The 25,187-nt window shown below is 41.5% G+C and overlaps 1 protein-coding gene across 1 annotated transcript in view; it reads right to left on the bottom strand.

Moving 5' to 3' along the window:
• Positions 1-3,889: 3,889 nt before the first annotated feature.
• Positions 3,890-25,187, bottom strand: part of WNT7A (Wnt family member 7A) — a 104,559-nt gene continuing 83,261 nt past the window's right edge. The window contains exon 4 of the mRNA XM_081086162.1: positions 3,890-4,767. Within this exon, the coding sequence (XP_080942288.1) occupies positions 4,288-4,767 (480 nt within the window). The 3' untranslated portion in view covers positions 3,890-4,287. The remainder of the gene's footprint in view (positions 4,768-25,187) is intronic.

The following is a 25,187-nucleotide window of genomic DNA, read 5'->3' as shown; positions in this document are numbered from 1 at the left end:
AGAGTAATGAGGAACCACATCTGGTTATAGTCAGGAAGTGGATTGGGCTAGCCAGAGCTTGAAAGGCTGATTTGAGGGGGCATTAGTGGAGACAGGGAGGCCTGGGAGGAGGTGGGCATTCTTCTAGGTAGAGACAATGGTGGCCAGTCGGTGAGGAAGGTAGGTGGGCTATGCAATGCCCTGGGAAGAAATGCCAGGACTTGGTGGCCTGTTGGATGCATTCAGTAAGGTGGGGAAAAGTGGGCAATGACGATCTGTATCAGACTTGGATGCCCTGTGTGACCCACTGCCTTTTCTTTCTTTCTTAAGCTTCTGTTAGAGGTGACAGAAGGCTCAGGACCATAGGCTGATGTGAGACAACCAGACTGCAGCCTGTTTCCCATTTCATGGGGCTGGGGTCTTGAAGAAGGCACTTGCTTCCCTGAGGTTGGTCCTCATTTGTAAGTGGGGATGGAGCCCTCCTAGGGTCTCAGGAAACACATCACAAACTTGCCTTGAAGATTGCAAGGGACAACTCTACCTTGGGTAGAGAAACAGGTCAACCCAGGACTCTCCTGACCTGGGTCTTGCTAAGGGGTTTCCTTGATTGAAGGGGTGTGGGTAGGAGAATGGGAGTTTGGGGGATTCCACTGGCTGGCTGCCAGGGCACCCCCTACAGAGTGGTTGAGAGCACAGACCCATCACCCAGTGGAGCCTTGAATTAGTTCTAAACTTAAGTCCAGAAGAACATGAGTGTATTTGCACACACACCTGAGAACACATACAGGGTGGTGCAAAAGTAGGTTTTCAGTTGTTCATATGAAAAACAATACAATGATTAATAAATAATAATCAAGAATAAACTCTGTGCTTTGTGTACTTAGAACTATAAACCTTCTTTTGCCCCACCCTGTGGTAGTCTGAACCAGTAGGAATTTCATCCCTCCCACCCCACCCCTCCACATTATTTTGTTGCCTCAGGGATGCACTCTGTTGGCCTTTCCGGGAGGCACAAGTCCTGTTTTTGTCTTCCCTCTGCTGGGCTTGCTATGTAGCCTTGCAAAAGTCCTGTCCCTCTCTGTGCCTCAGTTTCTCTATCTCTAAAACAAGAGATTTGGTCCAAGTCAGAGGCTGCACACTGGAGGCACAAAGGCAAGTTCAGCTTGCAGTCCTGTTTTGCTCCATATTAAAAAAGTAGGAGATCTGACCCAACAAGTGGTTCAGTTGGTTGAAACATCATTCTGTACACCAAAAGCTTGTGGGTTCAATTCCTGGTCAGGGCACATACATAGGTTGCAGGTTCAATTCTTGGTTGGGGCACATACAGCAGACAACTGATTGATGTCTCCATCCTGCATCAAAGTTTCTCTGTCTCTCTCTCCCTCCCCGCCCCACTCTAAAAATCAATAAAAACATATCCTCAGGTGAGGCTTAAAGAAAAATCAGGGGGTCTGACTATGAGGATGCCCACATCTTCATGCAGCTCCAATGGGCTTGCATTGAGCAGCTCACTTCCCTCAGTTGTTATCCACCTGGACCCTGAGCTTTCCAAACTATAGTCCTGGACTTTCTGCTGTTGTGTTTTTTGTTTCAGTCTCTTAAGATTTTTGTCTTTTTAATGGCAATTTTATTGAAAAGCCACTTTAGGAGTAAAACAAAGGGGGGATATCTCTGCCTAACACAGAGCAAAATATGTATTCTTATAAGCTATGTTTTAAGAATATTATCATTATGGAGAGAATAGTAATAATAGCAACAATAATTAATAATAATAATACTTAGCATCCATCCATTGCTTTGAAACTCAAAGTGCCATACAATCATTATTGGAAGGACCCTCACAACAGCCCTGTGAGGTAGGTATTTTTATTCCACTTTTGCGATGGAGAAACTGAGGCTCAGAGCACAGCTTAGCTGGGCACCTTCGGGGGGAGGCAGGTCCCTACATTTGAAACTAACAGTGTACTAAGGAGCCAAGTGATTGGCTGGCAGCTGACCTGGCCATTCTTCTCACAAGCCCAGTTGCCCCCTGCCAGGCCCACTCCTCATCTGTATAGTTAAACAAGACATGGGGTGGCTTCTGAAACCATGTTTATGTGATTACATTAAATGAGCCTCTCTGGGAGGTGATCAGAATCTCCTTCACTCTCAGGTGCTATGAGGCCAGTCGGGAGCAGAGGGGCTGAAGGCTTAAGAAGCCTCTTTGCTCATGGTGGACACTGCAGGCTTCTGAGGCAGAGATAAACTGTGACATGGAGACTTCAAGAAACTTCTGCATTTTCTCCTCCCTCACCCAGTAATCGCCCCCCCCTCCACGCACTTGCCTACTTGCCCACTCACCCATTCATTCACCCATCCACCCATGCACTCATTCCTTCATGCCTACCCATCCTGATACCCAAATAAAGAAGAAAAAAAATGTCCAAGGGAAGAAATCAACAACTGTCCAGCCATTTTATTTGTCTATGCTGTGATCCAGGCCCAGTGCTGACACTGGAGTGTCCAATACAGCCTAGACATTGAGAGGCTCCCAGTTTATGGGGCCATGGGGCTGTGATCTCAGAGGTACCTGTGGGCATAGAGTTCAGAAGTGCCATATCTTTGTAACTCAACACAATTGCCAAAGGTCCCTATAGTTTGACTCAACACCATCAGCCCTGCCCTGTAGAGATACATAGGCACACACCCACATGCATACACCACCCTGAATCTTTCAGGCACACAGATGGAGAGAAACAGAGATAGTTGGGTACACACAGGAGCACACAAGAGACACCTGAAAGCACAAAGTCACATGACTGTCCCAAGACTCCCTAAAGCTGCAGCGCAAGTGTGTGTGCGCACGTGCATACACACACACACACACACACACACACACACACACACACACACACGGATGCAGAACACCCACGGCCTCCTTAAGGAAAGCTTTCCAAGTACAGAGGCACTGGAAGAAGGGGGACCCAGGGCAGAGAGGCTTCGTGCATCCCTCTCTCTGACAGTCTACCCTGGGGCTGTGACATCCAGGAAACCCAGCTGCTCATGGAACCTCTCACCCCAGCTTTTTTGCCTTTTAGCTGAGGTCTATGCCTCATCCCTATCGCCCAGGGCACTCAGCAATTCAGGAGCATTCTGGTGAGGAGTTCCCTGAGCTGGCTTCTGCCAAGTGGCTGTGACCAAGTCCCTGTGTTGGTCCCAATGCACACACCTGCCCACCAAATGGCTTAATCATGAGGTCACTGCTCAGTGACCTTGCTCTTAAAGCCTGAACTTAATAGGCTAAGACTGGAGGTCTAATTCCTTTCCCAGGTAATATCAATGACACGACAGCCCAGGCATCCATGGCTACTTTTGCCCATTTGATCAACAGAACTTGAAAACCCAGTTGTGTGAGGGTCCTCTGACTCCACACCCAGGCCTTTCCCCTCCTTACCACAGAGCAAGTCCTGGAATTAAGAAGCCCAGGTGTCAGAATGATACAGCCAGATGCAAAATAAATAAAATGTTCATATAAAAATAGTCTCTTACAAAACATTCTCTCCTATCCAGTGGCTCACTTTCCAAAAGATGAAAATTGCTGGGTGCTTTTATTACTATCTTTCTATTTATTCCAAACTGGATTTTTCTAATGGTGAAGTGTGAGTTGGGGAGGACTAAAAGATGGGAAATGTATTGTGAAAAACATCTCCAAACTTGGATTAGCTTAAATATATATATATATATATATATATATATATATATATATATATATATATATGACATCTGCTCTGTACTTAAACATCTAGTGCAGGGGATACTTGGAGAATCAACTAGTAGAAATATCTGCATAAAGAATAATTATGTACAGTTCTAGTTTGTTCCTTGTCCCAGTGACAAAATCTTCCTGCAAAGAAAGCAATCAGTCCACTTTGCAGAAAACGGATCCCAATGAGGTGGAAGGATTCTTTTTAATTAAATAAATTAATATTATTTTTAAAATCAAAATTGTTAAATATTGCTATGATGAGGCCCAAGGATCCAGGGTTCCTGCTGTGCGAGGCTCTGCTGCAGCGAGGAGGCCCAGGCAGTGTCTGGGGTAGGGCAGAGCAGGCTGGGAATGGACTAGAATGCTTAGGGGCTCTGGAGAGCCCTTTCCCCAAAGTGTCTGCAGGAAACTGCGCAGGTGCCTCCACAGCAGGAAAGGCAAGCTCAGCATTCCTGCAGTTCCCTATGGAGATCTGGGAAGTGACCTGCAGGGTAAGTGCAGCTGGACACTGGTCCTCCCCACAGTGGACCTGACTTGAGGGTGCATGCAGTGTGGTCTTGGGCTCACTTGCACGTGTACACCTCGGTGTGCTCGCTGCAGGTGTTGCACTTGACATAGCAGCACCAGTGGAATTTGCAGTTACACTGCCACACCCGTGCGTACTGGTGAGTGTTGTAGCCACGGCCGCAGCACATGAGGTCACAGCCACTGGCCTGGCGGGCTGTCTTGTTGCAGATGCGGCCCTGCGTGCCCACGCTGCCTGTCACTGGGTCCTCCTCACAGTAGTTGGGTGACTTCTCGATATACACCAGGTCTGTGTCCATGGGCTTGCGGTATGACAGTGGCTTCTTGATCTTCAGGAAGGTGGGCCGCTTGTTGCGGCTGGCGCGCACAGGCTCAACATGTACAGCCTCATTGTACTTGTCCTTGAGCACGTAGCCCAGTTCTCTGAACTGTGGCAGCGTGGTCCAGCAGGTCTTGGTGGTGCAGGAACCTGACACGCCGTGGCACTTACACTCCAGCTTCATGTTCTCCTCCAGGATCTGCAGGAGTGGGCGGGAAGAGCACAACGCAGGTCATTGCACGCAGGACCCAGCCCAGCCTGGCCCACCCGTGCCCCAACTAGCTGGGTTTGGTTTTTGTTTTTTCTTTTGGTGCAGGAAACTCAGGCCTGGATTCAAATTCCTCTCATCTCCAGCCCTTGTGCTGTGCCTTCCACCTGGAACTAACTTGCCTTCCTTGCTTCCCAACTCCTGTGCGGTATGTAGATGCGCTTAGATCAGTTCAGGCCAGTCCAGAACACACATAGGTTCTCTTTGGCCTGCCCAGGTTTAAAATGGTTTGTGAACCAACATTTAAAAACCAGGAATATTTAAAAGGCAGACTCCCATGTGCATTTATTTTGTTTTGTTTTCTTTTGTTTTTGGCAAACAGAAAGTGCATCTGGCAACTCCGGGGTGATAGTCAAATTATTTAATAAGTGGTGCTGACTTTCTGGCACAGAATCTGGCAAGAAATGCCAGCTGTAGTCCTGCTGTGTCCTGGCTCACCACAACCTCTGCCAGCCTTGTCATATTGCAATAATACTTGGAGCTATACCAGCAGCTGTCTTCCTCATGAGTTGGTATCCTTCAATTTGCCATAGTCCTCACTGCTCCCTATTACCTACCTGACCTTAAGTTATGGTTTTTCAGAGATCAACTGCTCTGATCACCTATGACACCTGCCAGACACCATGGACATATAAGTTTGGAAACCCATTGCTCTGATTGAAGCTTCCTTGACATCTATCCCTGGCTCCCAGGCTGGATGCTGTTGCCCTTCTTCTGAGTTCCCAAGGCCCCTTGGGCTTCCACCATCATAGCATGAGAGGCAGTACTGTATGGGGTGGGAGTTGGGGAGGAGCACAGATTCTGGACCCTGGGCTTAAGTCCCAGATCTAACATGAACCTGCTGTGTGTCCTTGGGCAACTTACTTTAAATCTCTGTACTGCAGTTTCACCATATGTAGATGGGAATAATAATAAATAGTAATTAATTATAATCATGCAATGAAATACTAGATAATAGTGAAAAAGAATGAACTACTAATACAATAAGAACAAATCTTCTAGATGTAATGTTGTGTGAAAAAAGTTGGACACTAAAAAGAACATAATATAGGATTCCATTGTTGTGAAGTTCAAAGGCAAAATTACTGGCTGGTTTTCATTTAATCTTTATTTATCTACATAGCCAGTAGGCTAGAGATGGCCCATAGGCCATATTTTGCTGACACCAGCTTTGGAATATCCTAGCAGTAAGAGGAGACATCATTTACCAAAGCCCCCATAGCACAGGGTATTTAGGTTGTTTTCAGTTGTTGTTTTTTACTTTTTCTTTCCTTCCTTCCCTCCCTTCTTTCCTTCTTTTTAACTCTATGTAATGTGGAAACAAGTATATTTGGAACTGAAATTTCTCTTCCTTCCTCATCATCTTTGGCCTGATGTCATCCTAATAGACAAGTATTAAGCTGCTACTGTATAGCAGGCACTGGGATGGGGATGTATTAGTGAGCATAGTTTCTGGGTCATAGTGTGTCATATTCCTAGTTCTTCATCCAGATTGTCAAAATACTTTTTCTTGTTACACAGTGAAAGAATAAGTGAATAAGTAAATGAACATTTATTAATCACTTATACACATGCTTCTATATATAGCATCTTATTTCACTTCATCAGGTTAGTATGATTCCATCTACAGGGAAAAATAGGCTCAGCTGACTCCTAGAGAAGGCATTCTGGTGTTTGAGGCATTAGAGGCAGGGTCTTATTGCTGAGGGGTGTGAATGCTTTCCCTGCTGCTTACTTGCTATTTGCCCTTGGGGTTGTCACACCCCATCTCTGAGGCTCAGCTGCCTTCACTGAAACATGGAGCAAATGCAATTTTATCTTTTCTAACAAAAATCAGAATGCTATAACAAATCAGACATTCAAAAAGTAATTGTTAGTTTTGCCTCTGGGCCTGGGCCTATGCGGGTGCTGGGGACACAGAGATTTGTCACCTAGAATGGACCTGTATTCAGGGTCCACCCAGCACTAATTGTTCTGCTTCCAGGAGGAGGTGACCAATAATACTTGGTCAATATACTCAACAGGAAGGGACGATTACCTGTGTTTTGACTAGAGTACCTATAATCAAACAAGTCAGCAATGTTGTAAGCATCCAGAATGTTCAGGGACAGAGATCCTGGCTGGTTGAGTCTCTGGTATCAGGACACCTAATGAGACAGAGCACATACTATGTGCCAGCACCCTCATACGACCTTCAGACACTTGGAGCTGCTAGATGAGTAGCCACCTAAATAACACAGATGTCCCTCTGTATCATCAGTGAGAAGAGAGTTCCGACAGGCCAGCCCACCTTGGCCTGAAAAGTGGGAAAGAGCGAGGCTCAGAGGTGTGATGCATGTGGACCCAGGAACAGGCAGGTGTTCCTGAGACATGACGGCCTGGATGACTGAGATTTTAGTGCAGTCAGAGACTTGAACAAGAGATGCTGGAAGATATTCAGAATGAATTCTGACACTACTGAGTGTGAGTGAGGCTGCAGGACCCCTAGAACTCACACAAACTGAGTGCAAACACAGCAGCCTGAGAAAGCTGAAGAGTGCAAGCAGCAGAGCCTGGGGAAACCTGCTCATGTGGAGGGGAAAGAGGCTCCAGGATGCTCAGAGCAGCAGTATTTATGGTAATTCCAAATGGGGCACCATCTGGATGTCCATCCGTCATAGTAGGAAGGATGAACTGAGGCATGTATACTCAACAGGACACAATAGGGCAGTGATGCGAACCTTTTGAGCTTGGCGTGTCAGCATTTTGAAAAACCCTAACTTAACTCTGGTGCCGTGTCACATACAGAATTTTTTTGATATTTGCAACCATAGTAAAACAAAGATTTATATTTTTATATTCATTTTATATATTTAAATGCCATTTAACAAAGAAAAATCAACCAAAAAAATGAGTTCACATGTCACCTCTGACACGCGTGTCATAGGTTCGCCATCACTGCAATAGGGCAATGACAGTGAACAACTACAGCCAGCCATACAAACAGAGGTCAACCTCAGAAACACAGTAGGGAAGGAAAGAAGTAATTGAAAGATCTCCACAGAATTGTTTTATCTTTATCAGTTCAAAAGTTGGCAAAACTGCCCAGCTGTTGTGGCTTAGTGGTTGAGCATCGACCTATGAACCAGGAGGTCACGGTTTGATTCCTAGTCTGGGCACATGCCTGGGTTGCTGGCTTGGTCCCCGGTGGGGGACATGCAGGAGGCAACAGACAGATGATTCTCTCTCATCATTGATGTTTCTATCTCTCTCTCCCTCTCCCTTCCCCTCTGAAATCAATATATATATATATATTTAAAAGTTGGCAAAACTGGATTGTAATTCTTCAGGGCACACAGAGAGGGGACGCATGGAAAGTAAAGAGATGAGGGACACAAATACCAAAAGTGCTTGTCTCTGGAGTTGGAGGCAAGGGGCTGTAGTTTATGAGGTCATCCAGGCATCATCTGGGGTTCTGGTAATGTTCTGTTCCTAGATATGGGTGCTTTATCATTATTCTTTTAAATAAACAGTCTCTGTGCTTTTTATTTTTTCATGTAAGCTATATCTTGCAACTTATAAAAAATGTAATGGGTACAATGGCCAATAAGCATGTGGAAAGATGCTCAGCATCACTAATCATCAGGAAAATGCAAAACAAAACCAAAATATCTATCAACTAATGAGTACAGTGTGGTCTTTCCATAAATGGAATGTTATTCAGCCACAAAAAGAATGAAGTACTGACACCTGCTACTATATGGATGGAACTTGAAAACACTAAACTAAGTGATAGAAGCCAGTCAGAAAGTTTGCATGATTGCATTTGTATGGCATGTCCAGAATAGGCAGGTCTATAAAGACAGATGGTGGATTAGTGGTGTGGGAGCAGTTTGGGGAAATGTGGAGTGATTGTTAAAGGGAATAAGTTTCTTTCTGAGGTAATGAAAATATTCTGAAATTGACTGTGGTGATGGTTGCACAGACCTGAGAATATCTTTTTAACTGCATAGCTAAAATGAGTACATTGCATATTATGTGAATTACAATGCAATAAAGTTGTTTTTTAAAACAAAAATGTTGCAAAAGAAAGCCAGAGGGGAGCAGCCGAATCAGCCGTGAAGACCGCACCATCTTGAGTGACTGATATCGGAAGCGTATACATCCAGAGACCTTGCAACCACGGCATCCAGGGATCATCTCAAGCAGCACGACTACATGGACTCAAACAAGCCTTGCTCCTCCTCACGTAAAACAGAGAGATAACTACATAACCAAACACCTGGAGAAAGTGATCATGAGGAGACTAAGAAACAGTCCGCATACGAAAGAAAAACAGGCATCACCAGAAAATGAAGTAAACGAAATGGAGGCAAGCAACCTGTCAGAGAAAGAATTCAGAGAAATGGTCATAAGGTGGATGAAAAGAATGGAAGACAAATTCAACAATATGTGTAAGGACCAAGAGGAAATGAAGAAGAACCAAGAAGAAATGAAAAATAACATCATTGCTATAAAGAACTCACTAGAAAGCATCAACAGTAGACTAGAAGAAGCAGATGACCACATCAGTGAGCTAGAAGAGGAGGTAGGAAAAAATACCCAAGCATAGCAGCTTCTAGAAAAAAAAATTTTAAAGCAGGAGGAGAGCCTAAGAGAACTTTGGAAATGAAACAACATCCGCACAATAGGGGTGGCAGAAGGAGAGGAAATGGAGCAAGGAATAGAAAACCTGTTTTAAAAAATAATGACAGGCCGAAACCAGTTTGGCTCAGTGGATAGAGCGTCGGCCTGCGGACTGAAGGGTCCCAGGTTCGATTCCAGTCAAGGGCATGTACCTGGGTTGCGGGCATATCCCCAGTGAGAGATGAGCAGGAGGCAGGTGATCGATGTTTCTCTCTCATCGATGTTTCTAACTCTCTATCTCTCTCCCTTCCTCTCTGTAAAAAATCAATAAAATATATATAAAAAAATAATGACAGAAAACTTCCCTGATATAGGAAAGAAAAAACTCACACAAATCCAAGAAGCTCACAGAGTCCCAAACAGAATGAACCCCAAAATACAGATGCCAATACACATTATAATTAAATTGGCAAACACCAATGACAAAGCAAGAATCTTAAAAGCAGCCAGAGAGAGACAGAAAGTTACCTACAAAGGATTCCACATCAGGTTATCAAATGATTTCTCAACAGAAACACATCAGGCAAGAAGGGAATGGAATGAAATATACAAAGTCATGCTAAGGAAGGGTCTGAATCCAAGAATACTGTACCCAGCAAGGCTATCAATCAATAATGAGGGTGAAATCAGGAGCTTCACAGACAAAAAAGGACTATGGGAGTTTATTACCACCAAACCAGCAATGCAAGAAATGCTAAAGGGTCTGCTGTGAAAAGAAAAAATAGGAAACGAAGAAGGTACACAGGGGTAAAGAATAAAACAAGTACCTATTAATAATAACTTTAAATGTAAATGGATTAAATTCCCCAATCAAAAGACATAGGGTTACTGAGAGGATAAGAAAACATGACCCATATATCTGCTGTCAACAGGAAACCCACCTCAGAAAAAAAGACGCACACAGACTGATGGTGAAGGGATGGAAAAAGGTTTTTCAGGTGAATGGAAATGAAAAAAAAGCTGGGGTAGCAATATTTATATCTGACAAATTAGATCTCAAAGAGATTGATGTAAAAAGATAAGGAAGGCCACTTCAAAATACTAAAGGGAGCAATCCAACAAGAAGAAATAACTCTGATAAACTTATACGAACCCAATATAGGAGTACCCAAATACATAAGAAAACGTCTGGAGGAGATCCAGGGAGAGATTGACAGCAATACAATCATAATAAGGGACTTTAATACCCAACTATCACCATTGGACAAATCCTCTAAACTAAAAAACAATAAAAACATCAATCGTAAATGACTCATTATATCAGATGGAATTAATTGACATCTTCAGAACATTTCACCCCAAAGCCACAGAATATACATTCTTCTCAAGTGCACATGGGTCATTTTCAAAGATAGACCATATATTGGGTCACAGGCAAAGTCTCTTCAAATTCAAGAAGATTGAAATCATATCAAGCATCTTCTCAGATCACAATGGCATAAAACCGGAAATCAACTACAATAAAAACAATCCAAAAAAATCAAACACATGGAGACTAAATAGCATGCTATTAAACAATGACTGGGTTACCAGAGAGATCAAAGAAGAAATAAAAAACATGATGGCAACAAACGACAATGAAAACAAAACAATCCAAAACCTGTGGGACACAGAGAAAGCAGTCTTGAGAGGGAAGTTCATAGCTCTAAAATCCTACTGCAAAAAAAAAAAAGAAAGAAAGAAAGAAAGAAACAATGGTAATAAATTACCTAATCCTACAACTAAAAGAATTAGAAAGAGAGCAACAAGAAAAGCCTAGTGTAAGCAGAAGGAAAGAAATAATAAAGATCAGAGAGGAGATAAACGACATAGAGACCAAAAAAAAATACAAAAGATCAACAAAACCAAGAGCTGGTTCTTTGAAAGGATAAACAAGATTGATGAGCCTCTAGCCAGGCTCACCAAGAAGTAAAGAGAGAGGACCTAAATAAACAAAATCTGAAATGAGAGAGGAGAAATAACAACAGACCCCACAGAAATACAAATGATTAATAAAAAATACTTTGAACAACTCTACTCCAACAAACTAGACAACCTGGAGGAAATGGACATATTCCTAGAAAAATACAACCCTTCAAAACTTAATAGAGAGGAATCTAAAAATCTCAATAGGCCCATAACTACAGAAGAAATTGAAGCAGTCATCAAAAAGCTCCCAGCAAACAAATGCCCAGGGCCAGATGGCTTCACAGGGGAGTTTTACCAAATATTCAAAGAAGAACTAAAACCTATCCTCCTCAGACTACTACAAAAAAATTCAAGAGGAAGGAACACTTCCAAGCTCATTCTATGAAGCCAGCATCACCCTAAAACCAAAACCAGGTAAAGACAACACAATGAAAGAGAATTACAGGCCAATATCCCTCATGAACATAGATGCCAAAATCCTCAACAAAATCCTAGCAAATTGAATCTAGCAGTACATCAGAAAGATCATACACAATGACCTAGTAGAATTTATCCCAGGGATGCAAGGATGGTACAATATCCTCAAATGAATAAACGTGATACATCACATAAAGAAATTGAAAGAAAAAACCACATAGTCATATCAATTGATGCAGAAAAAGCATTTGACAAAATCCAACACCCATTTTTGATAAAAACTCTCAGCAAAGTGGGAATAGAAGGATCATAACTCAACATACTAAAAGCCATATATGACAAACCCACAGCCAACATCATACTCAATGGGCAAAAACTAAAACCATTTCCCCTAAGAACAGGAACAAGACAGGGATGCCCACTCTCACCACTCCTGCTCGACATAGTACTGGAAGTATTAGCCATTGAAACTAGACAAGAAGAAGAAATAAAAGGTATCCAAATTGGAAAGGAAGAAGTAAAACCGTCTTTATTTTCAGATGACATGATATTGTACATAAAAAACCCTAAAGACTCCATCAAAAACTATTAGACTTAATAAATGAATTCAGCAATGTAGCAGGATACAAAATTAACCCCAAGAAATCTATGGCATTTCTATACACCAATAGTGAACTTACAGAAAGAGAGACTAGAAGAAACAATCCCATTTACCGTCACACCAATAAAATTAAGATACCTAGGAATAACACTAACTAAAGAGGTAAAAGACCTCTACTCAGAAAACTACAGGACGTTGAAAAAAGAGATAGAGGAAGACAGAAACAGATGGAAGAACATACCATGTTCATGGATTGGTAGAAGCAACATCATTAAAATGTCCATACTATCCAAAGCAATTTATAAATTCAACGCACTTCCCATTAAAATACCAACACATTTTTCACAGACTTATAATGAACTCTCCAAAAAATTCATCTGGAATAAAAAAAGACCCAGAATAGCTGCAGTGATCCTGAGAAAGAACAAAGTAGGTGGGATCTCAATACCAGATATCAAGCTGTATTACAAAGCCAAAGCCACTGTTCTCAAAACTTCCTGGTACTGGCACAGAACAGACATATAGATCAATGGAATAGAATAGAGAACCCAGAAATTGACCCGAACCAATATGCTCATTTAATATTTGACAAAGGAAACAAGAACATACAATGGAGTCAAGATAGTCTCTTTAATAAATGGTGTTGGGAAAATTGGACAGTTACATGAAAGAAAATGAACCTAGACCACCAATTTACACCATACACAAAAATAAACTCAAAATGGATAAAGGACTTAAATATATGACAGGAAACCATGAAAATACCAGAAGAATCCAAAGGCAACAAAATCTCAGACATATGCCGAAGCAATTTCTTCACTGATACAGTTCCGAGGGCATTGGAAACTAAAGAGAAAATGAACAAATGGGACTACATCAAAATAAAAAGCTTCTGCACAGCAAAAGAAACCATCAACAAAACAACAAGAAAGCCCACCACGTGGGAAAACATATTTGCCAATGTTATCACTGATAAGGGTTTAATCTCCAACATTTATAGGGAACTCATACAACTTAACAAAAGGAAGATAAACAATCCAATCAAAAAATGGGCAAAGGACCTAAATAGACACCTTTCAAAAGAGGACATTCAGAAAGCCAAGAGACATATGAAAACATGCTCAAAGTCACTAATCATCTGAGAGATGCAAATCAAAACAACAATGAGGTACCATCTCACACCTGTCAGACTGGCTAGCATCAACAATTCAACAAACGACAAGTGCTGGAGAGGATGTGGAGAAAAAGGAACACTTGTGCACTGCTGGTGGGAATGCAGACTGGGGCAGCCACTATGGAAGACAGTATGGAGTTTCCTCAAAAAACTGAAAATGGAACTCCCATTTGACCCTGTGATCCCACTTCTAGGAATATATCCCAAGAAACCAGAAACACCAATCAGAAAGGATATATGCACCCCTATGTTCATAGCAGCACAATTCACCATAGCTAAGATCTGGAAACAGCCTAAGTGCCCATCAGTAGATGAATGGATTAGAAAACTGTGGTACATCTACACGATGGAATACTATGCTGCTCTAAAAAAGAAGGAACTCTTACCATTTGCAACGTCATGGATGGAACTGGAGAGCATTATGCTAAGTGAAATAAGCCAGTCAATGAAAGAAAAATACCACATGATCTTACTCATTTATGGATAATAAGGACATTATAAACTGATAAACAAAAATAGATACAGAGGCAAAGCTGCCTCGAACAAATTGTCAAACTACAGAGGGAAGGCTGGGGACTGTTGGGGGGCAGAAGGCGGAGGGTTAGAGAGCAGCCGAAGGACTTGTATGCATGCATATAAGCATAACCAATGGACATAAGACACTGCGGGGTATGGGAGGCCAGGGGATTGTCAAGGGAGGGGGAAAAAAAGGGAGACATATGTAATACTCTTTGTAATACTTTAAGCAATAAAACAATTTAAAAAAAAAGAAAAAAAAGAACAAAGTAGTTGGGAATCTCGATACCTGATATCAAGCAGTATTACAAAGCCACTGTTCTCAAAACTGCCTGGCACTGGCACGAGAACAGACATATAGATCAATGGAATAGAATAGAGAGGCCAGAAATCGACCTGAACCAATATACTCAATTAATATTTGACAAAGGAGGCAAGAACATACAATGGAGTCAAAACAGTCTCTTCAATAAATGGTATTGAGAAAATTGGACAGATATATGCAAAAAAATGAAATTAGACCACAAACTTACACCATACACAAAATAAACTCAAAATGGATAAAGGACTTAAATGTAAGACAGGAAACCATAAAAATACTAGAGGAATCCAAAGGCAACAAAATCTCAGACATATGCCGAAGCAATTTCTTCACCGATACAGTTCCTAGGGCATTGGAAACTAAAGAGAAAATAAACAAAGGGACTACATCAAAATAAAAAGCTTCTGTACAGCAAAAGAAACCATCAACAAAACAACAAGAAAGCCCACTGCATGGGTGAACATATTCGCCAATGTTATCACTGATAAGGGTTTAATCTCCAACATTTATAGGGAACTCATACAACTTAACAAAAGGAAGATAAACAATCCAATTCAAAAATGGGCAAAGGACCTAAATAGACACCTTTCAAAAGAGAACATTCAGAAAGCCAAGAGACATATGAAAACATGCTCAAAGTCACTAATCGTCCAAGAGATGCAAATCAAAACAACGAGGTACCATCTCACGCCGGTCAGAATGGCTTTCATCAACAAATCAACAAATGACAAGTGCTAGAGAGGATGCGGAGAAAAGGGAACACTCATGCACTGCTGTTGGGAATGCAGACTGGGGCAGCCACTATGGAAGACAGTATGGAGTTTCCTCAAAAAGTTAAAAATGGAACTCCCGCCCTAGCCAGTTTGGCTCAGTGGATAGAGTGTCGGCCTGCAGACTGTACGGACCCAGGTTCGATTCCGGTCAATGGCATGTACCTTGGTTGCAGACATATCCCTAGTGGGGGGTGTGCAGGCGACAGTTGATCAATGTTTCTAACTCTCTATCTTTCTCCCTTCCCCTCTGTAAAAAAATCAATAAAATATATATTTTAAAAAATGGAACTCCCATTTGACCTAGTGATCCCACTTCTAGGAATATATATCCCAAGAAACCAGAAATACCAATCAGAAAGGATATATGCATCCCTATGTTCATAGCAGCACAATTTACCATAGCAAAGATCTGGAAACAGCCTAAGTGCCCATCAGCAGATGAGTGGATTATTAAACTGTGGTATATCTACACAATGGAATACTATGCTGCTTTAAAAAGGAAGGAATTCTTACCATTTGCAACAGCATGGATGGAACTGGAGAGCATTATGCTAAGTGAAATAAGCCAGTCAATGAAAGAAAAATACCACATGATCTCACTCATTTATGGATAATAAGGACATTATAAACTGATGAACAAAAATAGATATAGAGGCAGAGCAGCCTTGAACAGACTGTTAAACTACAGCAGGAAGGCTGAGGAGAGTTGGGGGGCGGGAGGGGGGGTAAGAGATCAACTGAAGGACTTGTATGCATGCATATAAGCATAACCAATGGACATAAGACACTGTGGGGTAGGGGAGGCGGGGGGATTGTCAAGGGAGGGATAAAAGAAAGGAGACATATGTCATACTCTTTGTAATACTTTAAGCAATAAAAAAAATAAAAATAAAAATAAATAAAAGAAAGCCAGCTCATTCCTTGGCAGGGGGCCTTCCACACTTGCAAACAAACAAACAAAAAAGTTGCTCGAAGCATGGGCTGTATTTGCCTATGTATGATGCTGGAAGCCAACTCTAGCATGTCATAATTGCAAGACTTTTATCAAAAGGTTGATGGAACTTGGAGACTCAACAAGGGCTGAGTCACATATGTTGTCACCTGTTGGGAATGGCTGATGGCATTTCCCCAAACCTAAAGAGGATACATTAAATTGATTGTTTGCTGCCAGACAGCTCAGGGCATCTTAATCTACATGTTATTGCCTCCTACTGGCCAAACACCTGAACAGTCATAGGCTAATTCTCCCCAATCTGACAATGGACTCTGTATACAAAACCCTGACCCTTTGAAGTGTATATCTCTGCCTCACCTCAGGACAATTTGTGTTAATAAAAAGCATGGGGTCCTGAGAAGTGGAGATCTTAGTTTCCTTTAAACTAGGCTCCTCTGACCCACAAATGCTTTTCAAAATTATGCTTCCTCTCTGGACTATTTAATCTCCACACAGCCCCTTCTCCAGATCTCCTGAACCCTTCTTAAGGCTGGAACAAGAACCCCGGCAGTGTGATACCAAATGTTTCCATTGAGGTGGACCCTGGGCATTGAGCCCCAGTGCCGGAGGCCAGGCTCCTGGGTCGGGCTGGGTGCAGTTGCCTCCCACACCATCTGCACCAGCTCCGTTGTGAGGCCCCCTGAACATTGCCTCCCTCTTCCACTGTGGCTGCCTCAGGCTGTGGTGGTATTTGTGTGGGCCCCTAATCAGATGATACCAGCCCATTAACCCTGAAAACTCTGCATTTTGAGAGCCTCAGCGATCGCATTATGTCTGAATTAAGCTGGGCATAACCACAGCTCTCCTGGCCAGGACTGGTCACCTAGATGGAAATTAAGGACAGGCAGCAAGCCCTCACCCTAAGGCAGGGGACAATAGCAGAGGAAGTGTGTCTGGGACAAAGATCATTCTTTGCACACTCTTTTCCCACCCTCTGAGGCCAGGCTGGCTACCAGCTTCTGAGCTTCCCAGGGGCACTTCCAGGAATCCCTTTGTGCTTAAAGACTCTGGATTGTGGGTCGGATGCCAGGCAGCTGAAGGGTCTGTAGGCTCTAAATGACTCTGCTCCACACACCTTCCCAGTTCCTGGCACATGGTAGGTTCTCTTATGAAATGCCCAAATGTTAATTCACTAACAGGGTGCATTCCAGCTCTTTCACAACTGCATTCTCAGCCCAAACAACCACCAGGGCACCAACCCTACATTGCTGGATGGGGGAAGTCGGGAGGACCCAGGGGAGGAGCCGTGGTGGAGGAGAGGGGACTTGGAATTGTTGGTATGAATTATTGTCAATATTTTATGTCCCTGGCTGCACTACTGGGTCCCAACTTAAAGACTAGTGACATGAGACTGCGTGGGGTCTACTATGTCACCACCCTGTGGTGCAGAGATGCCTCAGTGAAAAAAGGAAAAGAAATGAGAAAAGAGTGAGGACTGGATGTCTGGCTCAGCAAGCTCTGAGCCCACATAGTTCTCCTGCCTCTCACCTCTATGGTGGTTTGGGGTCAGATGACATGATGAGGGGCTGTCTTCCCATCCCACCTCCAGTTCCATCCACAGGCCCCATTCATTTTCACTTGTCCCTAGTGCAGGTCTGGGGACTGACCTTCACAGGAACTGAGGGGACAAACTGAGAAACTACTATATGCTGGCATCATGTAAGGATTGGATTGGAGACTCAACAAAGGAAAGAGAGACAGACCTGAGAGGACATGCTATGGGGTTTAGGGGAGCAAATAACTGCTTCAAATAATAAAATAAGTGAGAAGAAGAAAATGGGATAGGAGTAGCAGTTGGAGAGTGAGGAAGGAGGTGGGCGGACTACGTGACCTTGATGAGAGAGGACAACCTCTCTGAGGTGACACTGAGCAGAGGGCAGCCCACAAGAGGAGGCCAGCATGTGGCAGCACAGACTCATTCTCATTTTGTTTCCACTTGAGGGACATGGGGCAAAGAGCCTGAGGCTTCTGGAGGGCCAAGGCCATGTGGCTAGAGCAGTGATGGCGAACCTTTTGAGCTTGGCGTGTCAGCATTTTGAAAAACCCTAACTTAACTCTGGTGCCGTGTCACATATAGAAATTTTTTGATATTTGCAACCATAGTAAAACAAAGACTTATATTTTTGATATTTATTTTATATATTTAAATTCCATTTAACAAAGAAAAATCAACCAAAAAAATGAGTTTGCGTGTCACCTCTGACACGCATGTCATAGGTTCGCCATCACTAGGCTAGAGCGTGGTGACTGGGGTAAGCGAGGTGCCAAAGTGGCAGAGGTGGAGGTTCCATCCTACAGACTCCACAGACTGTGCTAAGGAGGTGGGATTTTTTTCATATTGAGTTTTGTAAAAGAACTTTATTTTTTAAAAGTTTTATATTTACAGAAAAAACGTGAAGAGAGTTTCCATGAACCTTAATATCTTAAATTAGTATGGTAAATGTTACAATTAATGAGTTAATATTAATATGTTATTATTAACTGAAGTTGATACTTTATTCAGATTTCCCTGGTTTACACCTACTGCCCTTTTTCTGTTCCACAATCCTAACTAGGTCACCACATGACATTTAGTCATCCTGTCTCCTTATGCTAGAAGATGAGATTTTACTATGAGTAGACAGGGAAACCAATGGAACAGGATTTATGACTTTTAAAAGACATTGCATTGGTTGTAACAGATGGACCACTCATGTGCAGAGAGAGTATATGTGTGGAGGGGGAGGCAGGTGATATATGAAAACTCCTTATACCTTCTGCTCAATTTTGCCGTGAATCTACAACTACTCTGAAAAATAAAGTTTATTAAAAACAAGATCTCAGCAGAAAAGCTAGATGTAGGGACTGTCTCCGGAGGTGAGACTTGGCTGACTCTGATGTTGATTGGCTGGGTGCCTTCTCTGGGCCTTGGTTTCCCCATTTGAACTCAAGAGTTTGAACTAGATGATTTCCAAGGCTACTCTGACTCTCTGATACTCTTAGCCTTGTATCCATGCTGCTTTTTAACCTCTACAAAGCATTTCTAGCACTTTGAAAGAATTAAATTTTCTTAAACCTTCAGAGAGAAAGGAAGGGACCCAGGTTCAGAGTATGCAGAACCTCCTCCTTATGTCTTTCCAGACCACTCCCCACACTTTCCCCTCCCGCTCTATGCTCCCAGAGGCTAGACTGTAGGGCTGTACCAATGAGCTTGCTTGCCCAAGGACTCTAACCATTCCTAAAGGTGATAGATTGGGTCCAGGGCATTTGGGTTGTGGGATGGTTTGATTGCAGCTGGGTCACTTCCAGGTGGGTCTGGCCAATGAAAGGCACTGGAGGGAGCTGAGAGAGCAGGAGGAAAGTCCTGGTCGTTACTCCTCCTGCTCATCTCCACTGGCCCCCAGATGGCTGCATTCCCTATCAAAGGTCACAGCTCCTGCATAGAAGTCCTCTTAGTACAGGCCCTGGGATTCTAGCAGTCCAACCTCCTGACACTTTAAGCCTAAGAAATAATGGTTCCTCACTGTTCACAAAGTCATGGTGCTGCACCATCCATTTTGGATCCTTTAACATTGTCCTTTGTTTTATTAGCAATCTCTCTTTTTAAAAAACACAACTTGGAGATTAAAAATTATGGCAGAGTAAGTGGATGCTGCACGGACACACTCTCAGGACCAAACTGGAATTACAATTAAAATACAGAAAAACTTTTTGAATAATCAACTGAAGACTTGCTGGAGAGAACCCTGATGACTGAGGACAGAGATTGGAGAACACATAGAGACTGGTAGGAGGGGCAGAGGTGTGAAAGGGCACCCACAGACAGCAACTAAAGTTCTGGAGAGATATCTCAGCTGTGGGAGGTTGCCATTGAGAATATTGGGGTCTAATCCCCAAGTTGGGCCTCCCAGAAGAGAGCACCAGAACTGAGAAGGATGCCCACATAACATCTGACTGTGAAAAACAGAAGAGTTGCTGTCTGCCTGGGAGAGATAACTGGAAATGCAGGCACCCTCTTAAAGAGCCAACACACAAAATTCCCTGTGGATCCACTCACCTTGTGCTCCAGCAGAGGGAGGGCAGAGTGGACTGGAACTGTGTGAGCAGAAGCCATGGTTGGGGTCTCTGGGGTTAGAGCTTAGAAAGCAGACACCCCGTTTCCTGTGCTAAGTCATTCCCTCATACTGAGAAGGTCATCTTTCTCACATAGACTAGGCAGTTTTGCCTGGGGGAACACAGTTGACCCACCATATTGGAAAACACTTTGTCCCACAGAGTAGAGTTTCTGAAGACCATTAAAAGAATGAGAATAACAGTTAGCCTCCAGGGAAGCAATTGCCCCACCCTGTTGGGAAAAACTCTTACCATACCTGTGGATGATTGCCTGAGGGCTACTCAAGACTAAATCTAATCAGTCTGCAAGCAGAGGCAGTCTCTGTAGGCTTTGAGTCTTTGTTTGATCTAATTAGTCAGAAACAGCATTTGACACTGTCCTGCACTAGAGACTGTGAGGCATAGCAGAACTACCTAATACATAGTCACAAACCCAAATAGGCACCCAAAATGAGAAGACAAAGAAACAACCCCAAAATGAAAGAACAAGAGAATTCCACAAGAAGAAGAGATAAATGAAATGGAGCTAAGAAATTTATCTGATATAGAGTTCAGAATAATGATGGTAAAGATGCTCAACAGTATGAGAAAAGATATAGTAACTATGAAAACAGAAATAAAGAATGACATAGCACAAATAAAGAACACATTGAAAGGAATACAAAGCAGATTAGAGGAAGTCGAGGATGGGATCAGTGAATTAGAAGACAGAATAGAAAAAAATCAATCAGAGAACCAAAAAGAAGAAACAATTAAAAAACAGCTTAAAGGGAGCTGTGGGACAACATGAAACATAGTGATATTTGCATAGTAGGTGTGCCAAAAAGGCAGAAAGGGAGAAAGGGATAGAGAACATGTTTTAAGAAATAATAGCAGAAAACTTCCTTAACATAGTGAAGGAAAAAGTCACAAAAGTTCAGGAGGCACAGAGAGCCCCAAGCAAGAACCCAAACAGGCCCATACCCAGACACATCATAATTAAAATGCCAAAAATTAAAGACAGAGAGAAACTTAAAGGCAGCAAGAGAAAAGCAAACTATTACCTACAAAGAAGCTCCCATAAGGCTGACATCTGATTTCTCATCAGAAACTCTACAGCCAGAAGGGGATGGCAAGAAGTACTCAAGATAATGGAAAGGAAGGATCTGAAACTAAGACTACTATATCCAGCAAGGCTATCATTCAAAATAAACAGTGAAATAAAGAGCCTCCCAGATAAAAAAAAAAATGGTCTAAAGGAGGTCATCACCACCAAGCCAGCATTACAACTATGGTATATGCTATCTACAAGAGACCCACCTCAGAACAAAAGACTCACAGACGATGAGAGTAAAGGGATGAAAAAATATTTTCCATGCAAATAGAAAACAAAAAGAAAAAGCTGGAGTAGCAATACTTATATCTGACAAAATAGACTTTAAAATGAAGGCCATCACAAGAGACAGCAAAGGTAATTACATAATACTACAGGGATTGGTCCAACAAGAGGATATAACCCTGCTAAACACATATGCATGCAATATAGGAGGTACTGAATATAAAAAAAAAACTTTAAGAGGACTTTAAAAGAGAGATAAGCAAAAATACAGGCATATTAGGGGACTTTAACACCCTACTAACTTCACTGGATAGATCTTCCAGACAAAAAATTAACAAGAAAATTAACAAAAAATTAAAGAACACATTGGATCAGATGGATTTAATTGACATTTATAAAAATTTCACTGCTAAGCTGTGGATTTTACATTCTTCTCAAGTCCTCATGGGTCATTCACAAAGATAGACCACATGTTAGAACACAAAATAAGTCTCCACAAGTTCAAGAAGATTGAAGTCATATCAAGCATCTTCTCAGATCACAGTGGAATGAAATTAGAAATCAAATATAGTAAAAACACCCCAAAACATGGAAACTGGCATGTTATTAAATAATGAATGGGTTGCCAACAAGATAAAGAAAGAAATCAAAAACTTCCTGGAAACATCCAAAGATATAGAAGCATTTAACAGACCTTCAAGCCTCAGAGGGGAAGACAGGAGAAGGTGATGGTAAGAGATCAACCAAATGACCTTTATCCATGCATGTGAGCATGACCAAAGGACACAGGCAATAGGGGTGTGTGGGCATGTGCTGGCAGGGGCGGGAGTAGGCTGGGAATAAGGAGACATATGTAAAACGTTCAACAATAAAGAATTTTTAAAAAATTTCTGGAAACAAATGAAAATGAACACACGACAATCCCAAATCTCTGGGACACAGCAAAAGCGATCCTGAGTGGGAAGTTCATAGCACTACACAGGCTTACCTCAAAAACCAAGAAAAAAATAATACTAAACTATTTTACCCTACAATTTAAAGAACTAGAAAGAGAACAATAAGAAAAGCTCAGAGTAAGTAGAAAGAAGGAAATAATTAAGTTTAGCAGAAATAAATGACATAGAGACGAAAAAAAACAATTTTTAAAAAATCAATGAACCCAAGAGCTGGTTCTTTGAAAGGATAAACAAGATTGATGACCATTAGCCAAAATCAAGAAACAAATAGAGAGGATCCAAATAAATAAAAATCATAAAAGAAAGCTGAGAAGTAATCACTAACACCACAGAAATAAAAAGGATTATAAGAAAATACTATGAACAACTATATGCCAACAAACTAGACAATGTGAATGATATAGACAAATTCCTAGAAAAATACAATCTCTCAAAACTGAATCAGGAAGAATCAGAGAATCTAAGTAGGCCAATAACAACTGGGGGATTAGAAGCAGTAATAATAATAAAAATAAAAAAAACGCCCAACAAACAAAAGCCAGGGTCTGGATGGCTTCATAGGGGTTTTACCAAATATTCAAAAAAGAAATAACACCTTTACTCTTCAAACTATTCCCAAAAAATCAAGAGGAAGGAACACTTTCAAGCTCTTTTTATGAGGCCAGCATTATCCTAATTCCAAAACTAGATAAAGACACTACAAAGAGAATTACAGGCCAACATCCCTGATGAACATAAATGCTAACATCCTCAACAAAATATTAGCAAATAAGATTCAGCAACATATAAAAAAGATCATACACCATGACCAAGTGGGATTTATTCCAGAGGTGAAAAGCTGGTACAATATCCACAAATCAATAAACATGATACATCACATAAACAAACTGAAAGACAAAAGTCATATGATCATTATCAATACATGCAGAAAAAGCATTCAACAAAATCCAAACCCATTTTAGATAAAAACTCTCAGGAAAGTGGGAATAGAGGGAGCATATCTCAGCATGATTAAAGCCAAATATGAAAAACTTATAGTGAACTTCATACTCAATAGGCAAAAAATAAAAACCATTTCCCTTAAGAACAGAAACATCTTGGGGGATGTCCACTTTCACCACTCTTATTTAACATACTACTGGAAGTCCTAGCCACAGTGATAAGACAAGAAGAAGAAATAAAAAGGCATCCAATTGGAAAGGAAAAAGTAAAGCTGTCATTATTCACAGATCACATGATATTGTATATAGGAAACCCTAAAGACTCCACAAAAGAACTACTAGACTTAATAAATGAATTTGGCAATGTAGCAGAATACAACATCAACTCCCAAAATTGATGGCATTTTTATACATCAATAATGAATTCTCAGAAAGAGAAACTAAAGCAACAATCCCATTTACCATTGCAATAAAAAAATTAAGATACTTAGGAATAAACTTAGCCAAGGAGGCAAAGACCTGTATTTGGAAAACTACAGGACATTGAAAAAAGAGATAGAAAAAGATATAAACACGTGGAAGAATATACTGTGTTCATGGATTGGTAGAATTAACATCATTAAAATGTCTATATTACCCAAGGCAATCTACAGATTCAATGCAATCCCTATTAAAATACCAACAGCATATTTCACAGATCTAGAACAAATACTCCAAAAATTTATATGGAACCAAAAAAGACCCCAAATAGCTGCAAATAGCAATTTGAGAAAGAAGAACAAAGTTGGAGGAATCACAATACCAGATCTCAAGTTATCCTACAAAGCCACTGTAATCAAAACTGTCTGGTACTGGCACAGGCACAGGCATATAGATGAATGGAACAGAACAGAGACCCCAGAAATCAACCCAAGCCATTTTTCTGGATTAATATTTGACAGAGGAGGCAAAGCATACAATGGAGTCAAGAGAGTCTCTTCATTAAATGGTGTTGGGAAAATTGGACAGATAAATGCAAAAAAAAAATGAAACTAGGCCATCAACTTACACGAATAAACTCAAAATGGATAAACGACTTAAATGTAAGTTGGGAAACCATAAAAATCCTATAAAAAACATAGGCAGCAAAACCTCAAACATCTCATGTAGCAAATATGTTTATGGATACATCTTCTAGGGCAGTGGTTCTCAACCTGTGGGTCATGACCCCTTTGGGGGTCGAATGACCCTTTCACAGGGGTCGCCTAAGACCATCGGAAAACACATATATAATTACATATTGTTTTTGTGATTAATCACTATGCTTTAATTATGTCCAATTTGTAACAATGAAATTGGGGGTCACCACAACATGAGGAACTGTATTAAAGGGTCACGGCATTAGGAAGGTTGAGAACCACTGTTCTAGGGTAGAGGAAACCAAGGCAAAAAAAAAAAAATGGGACTACATCAAAATAAAAGGCTTCTGCACAGCAAAAGAAACCATCAACAAAATGAAAAGGGAGCCCACTATATGGGAAAACAGATTTGGCAATGATACATCTCATAAAGGGTTAATATCCAAAATATATAAGGAACTCATACACTTAACAAAAGGAAGACAAACAATCTAATTAAAAAATGGGCAGAGGACCTAAATAGGCACTTCTCCAAAGTGCACATACAGATGGCCAA

This window comes from Myotis nattereri, assembly GCF_964212035.1.
Source record: "Myotis nattereri genome assembly, chromosome: 3".
Lineage (NCBI taxonomy): Eukaryota > Metazoa > Chordata > Mammalia > Chiroptera > Vespertilionidae > Myotis > Myotis nattereri.
This window is presented reverse-complemented; position numbering and strand designations above follow the sequence as displayed.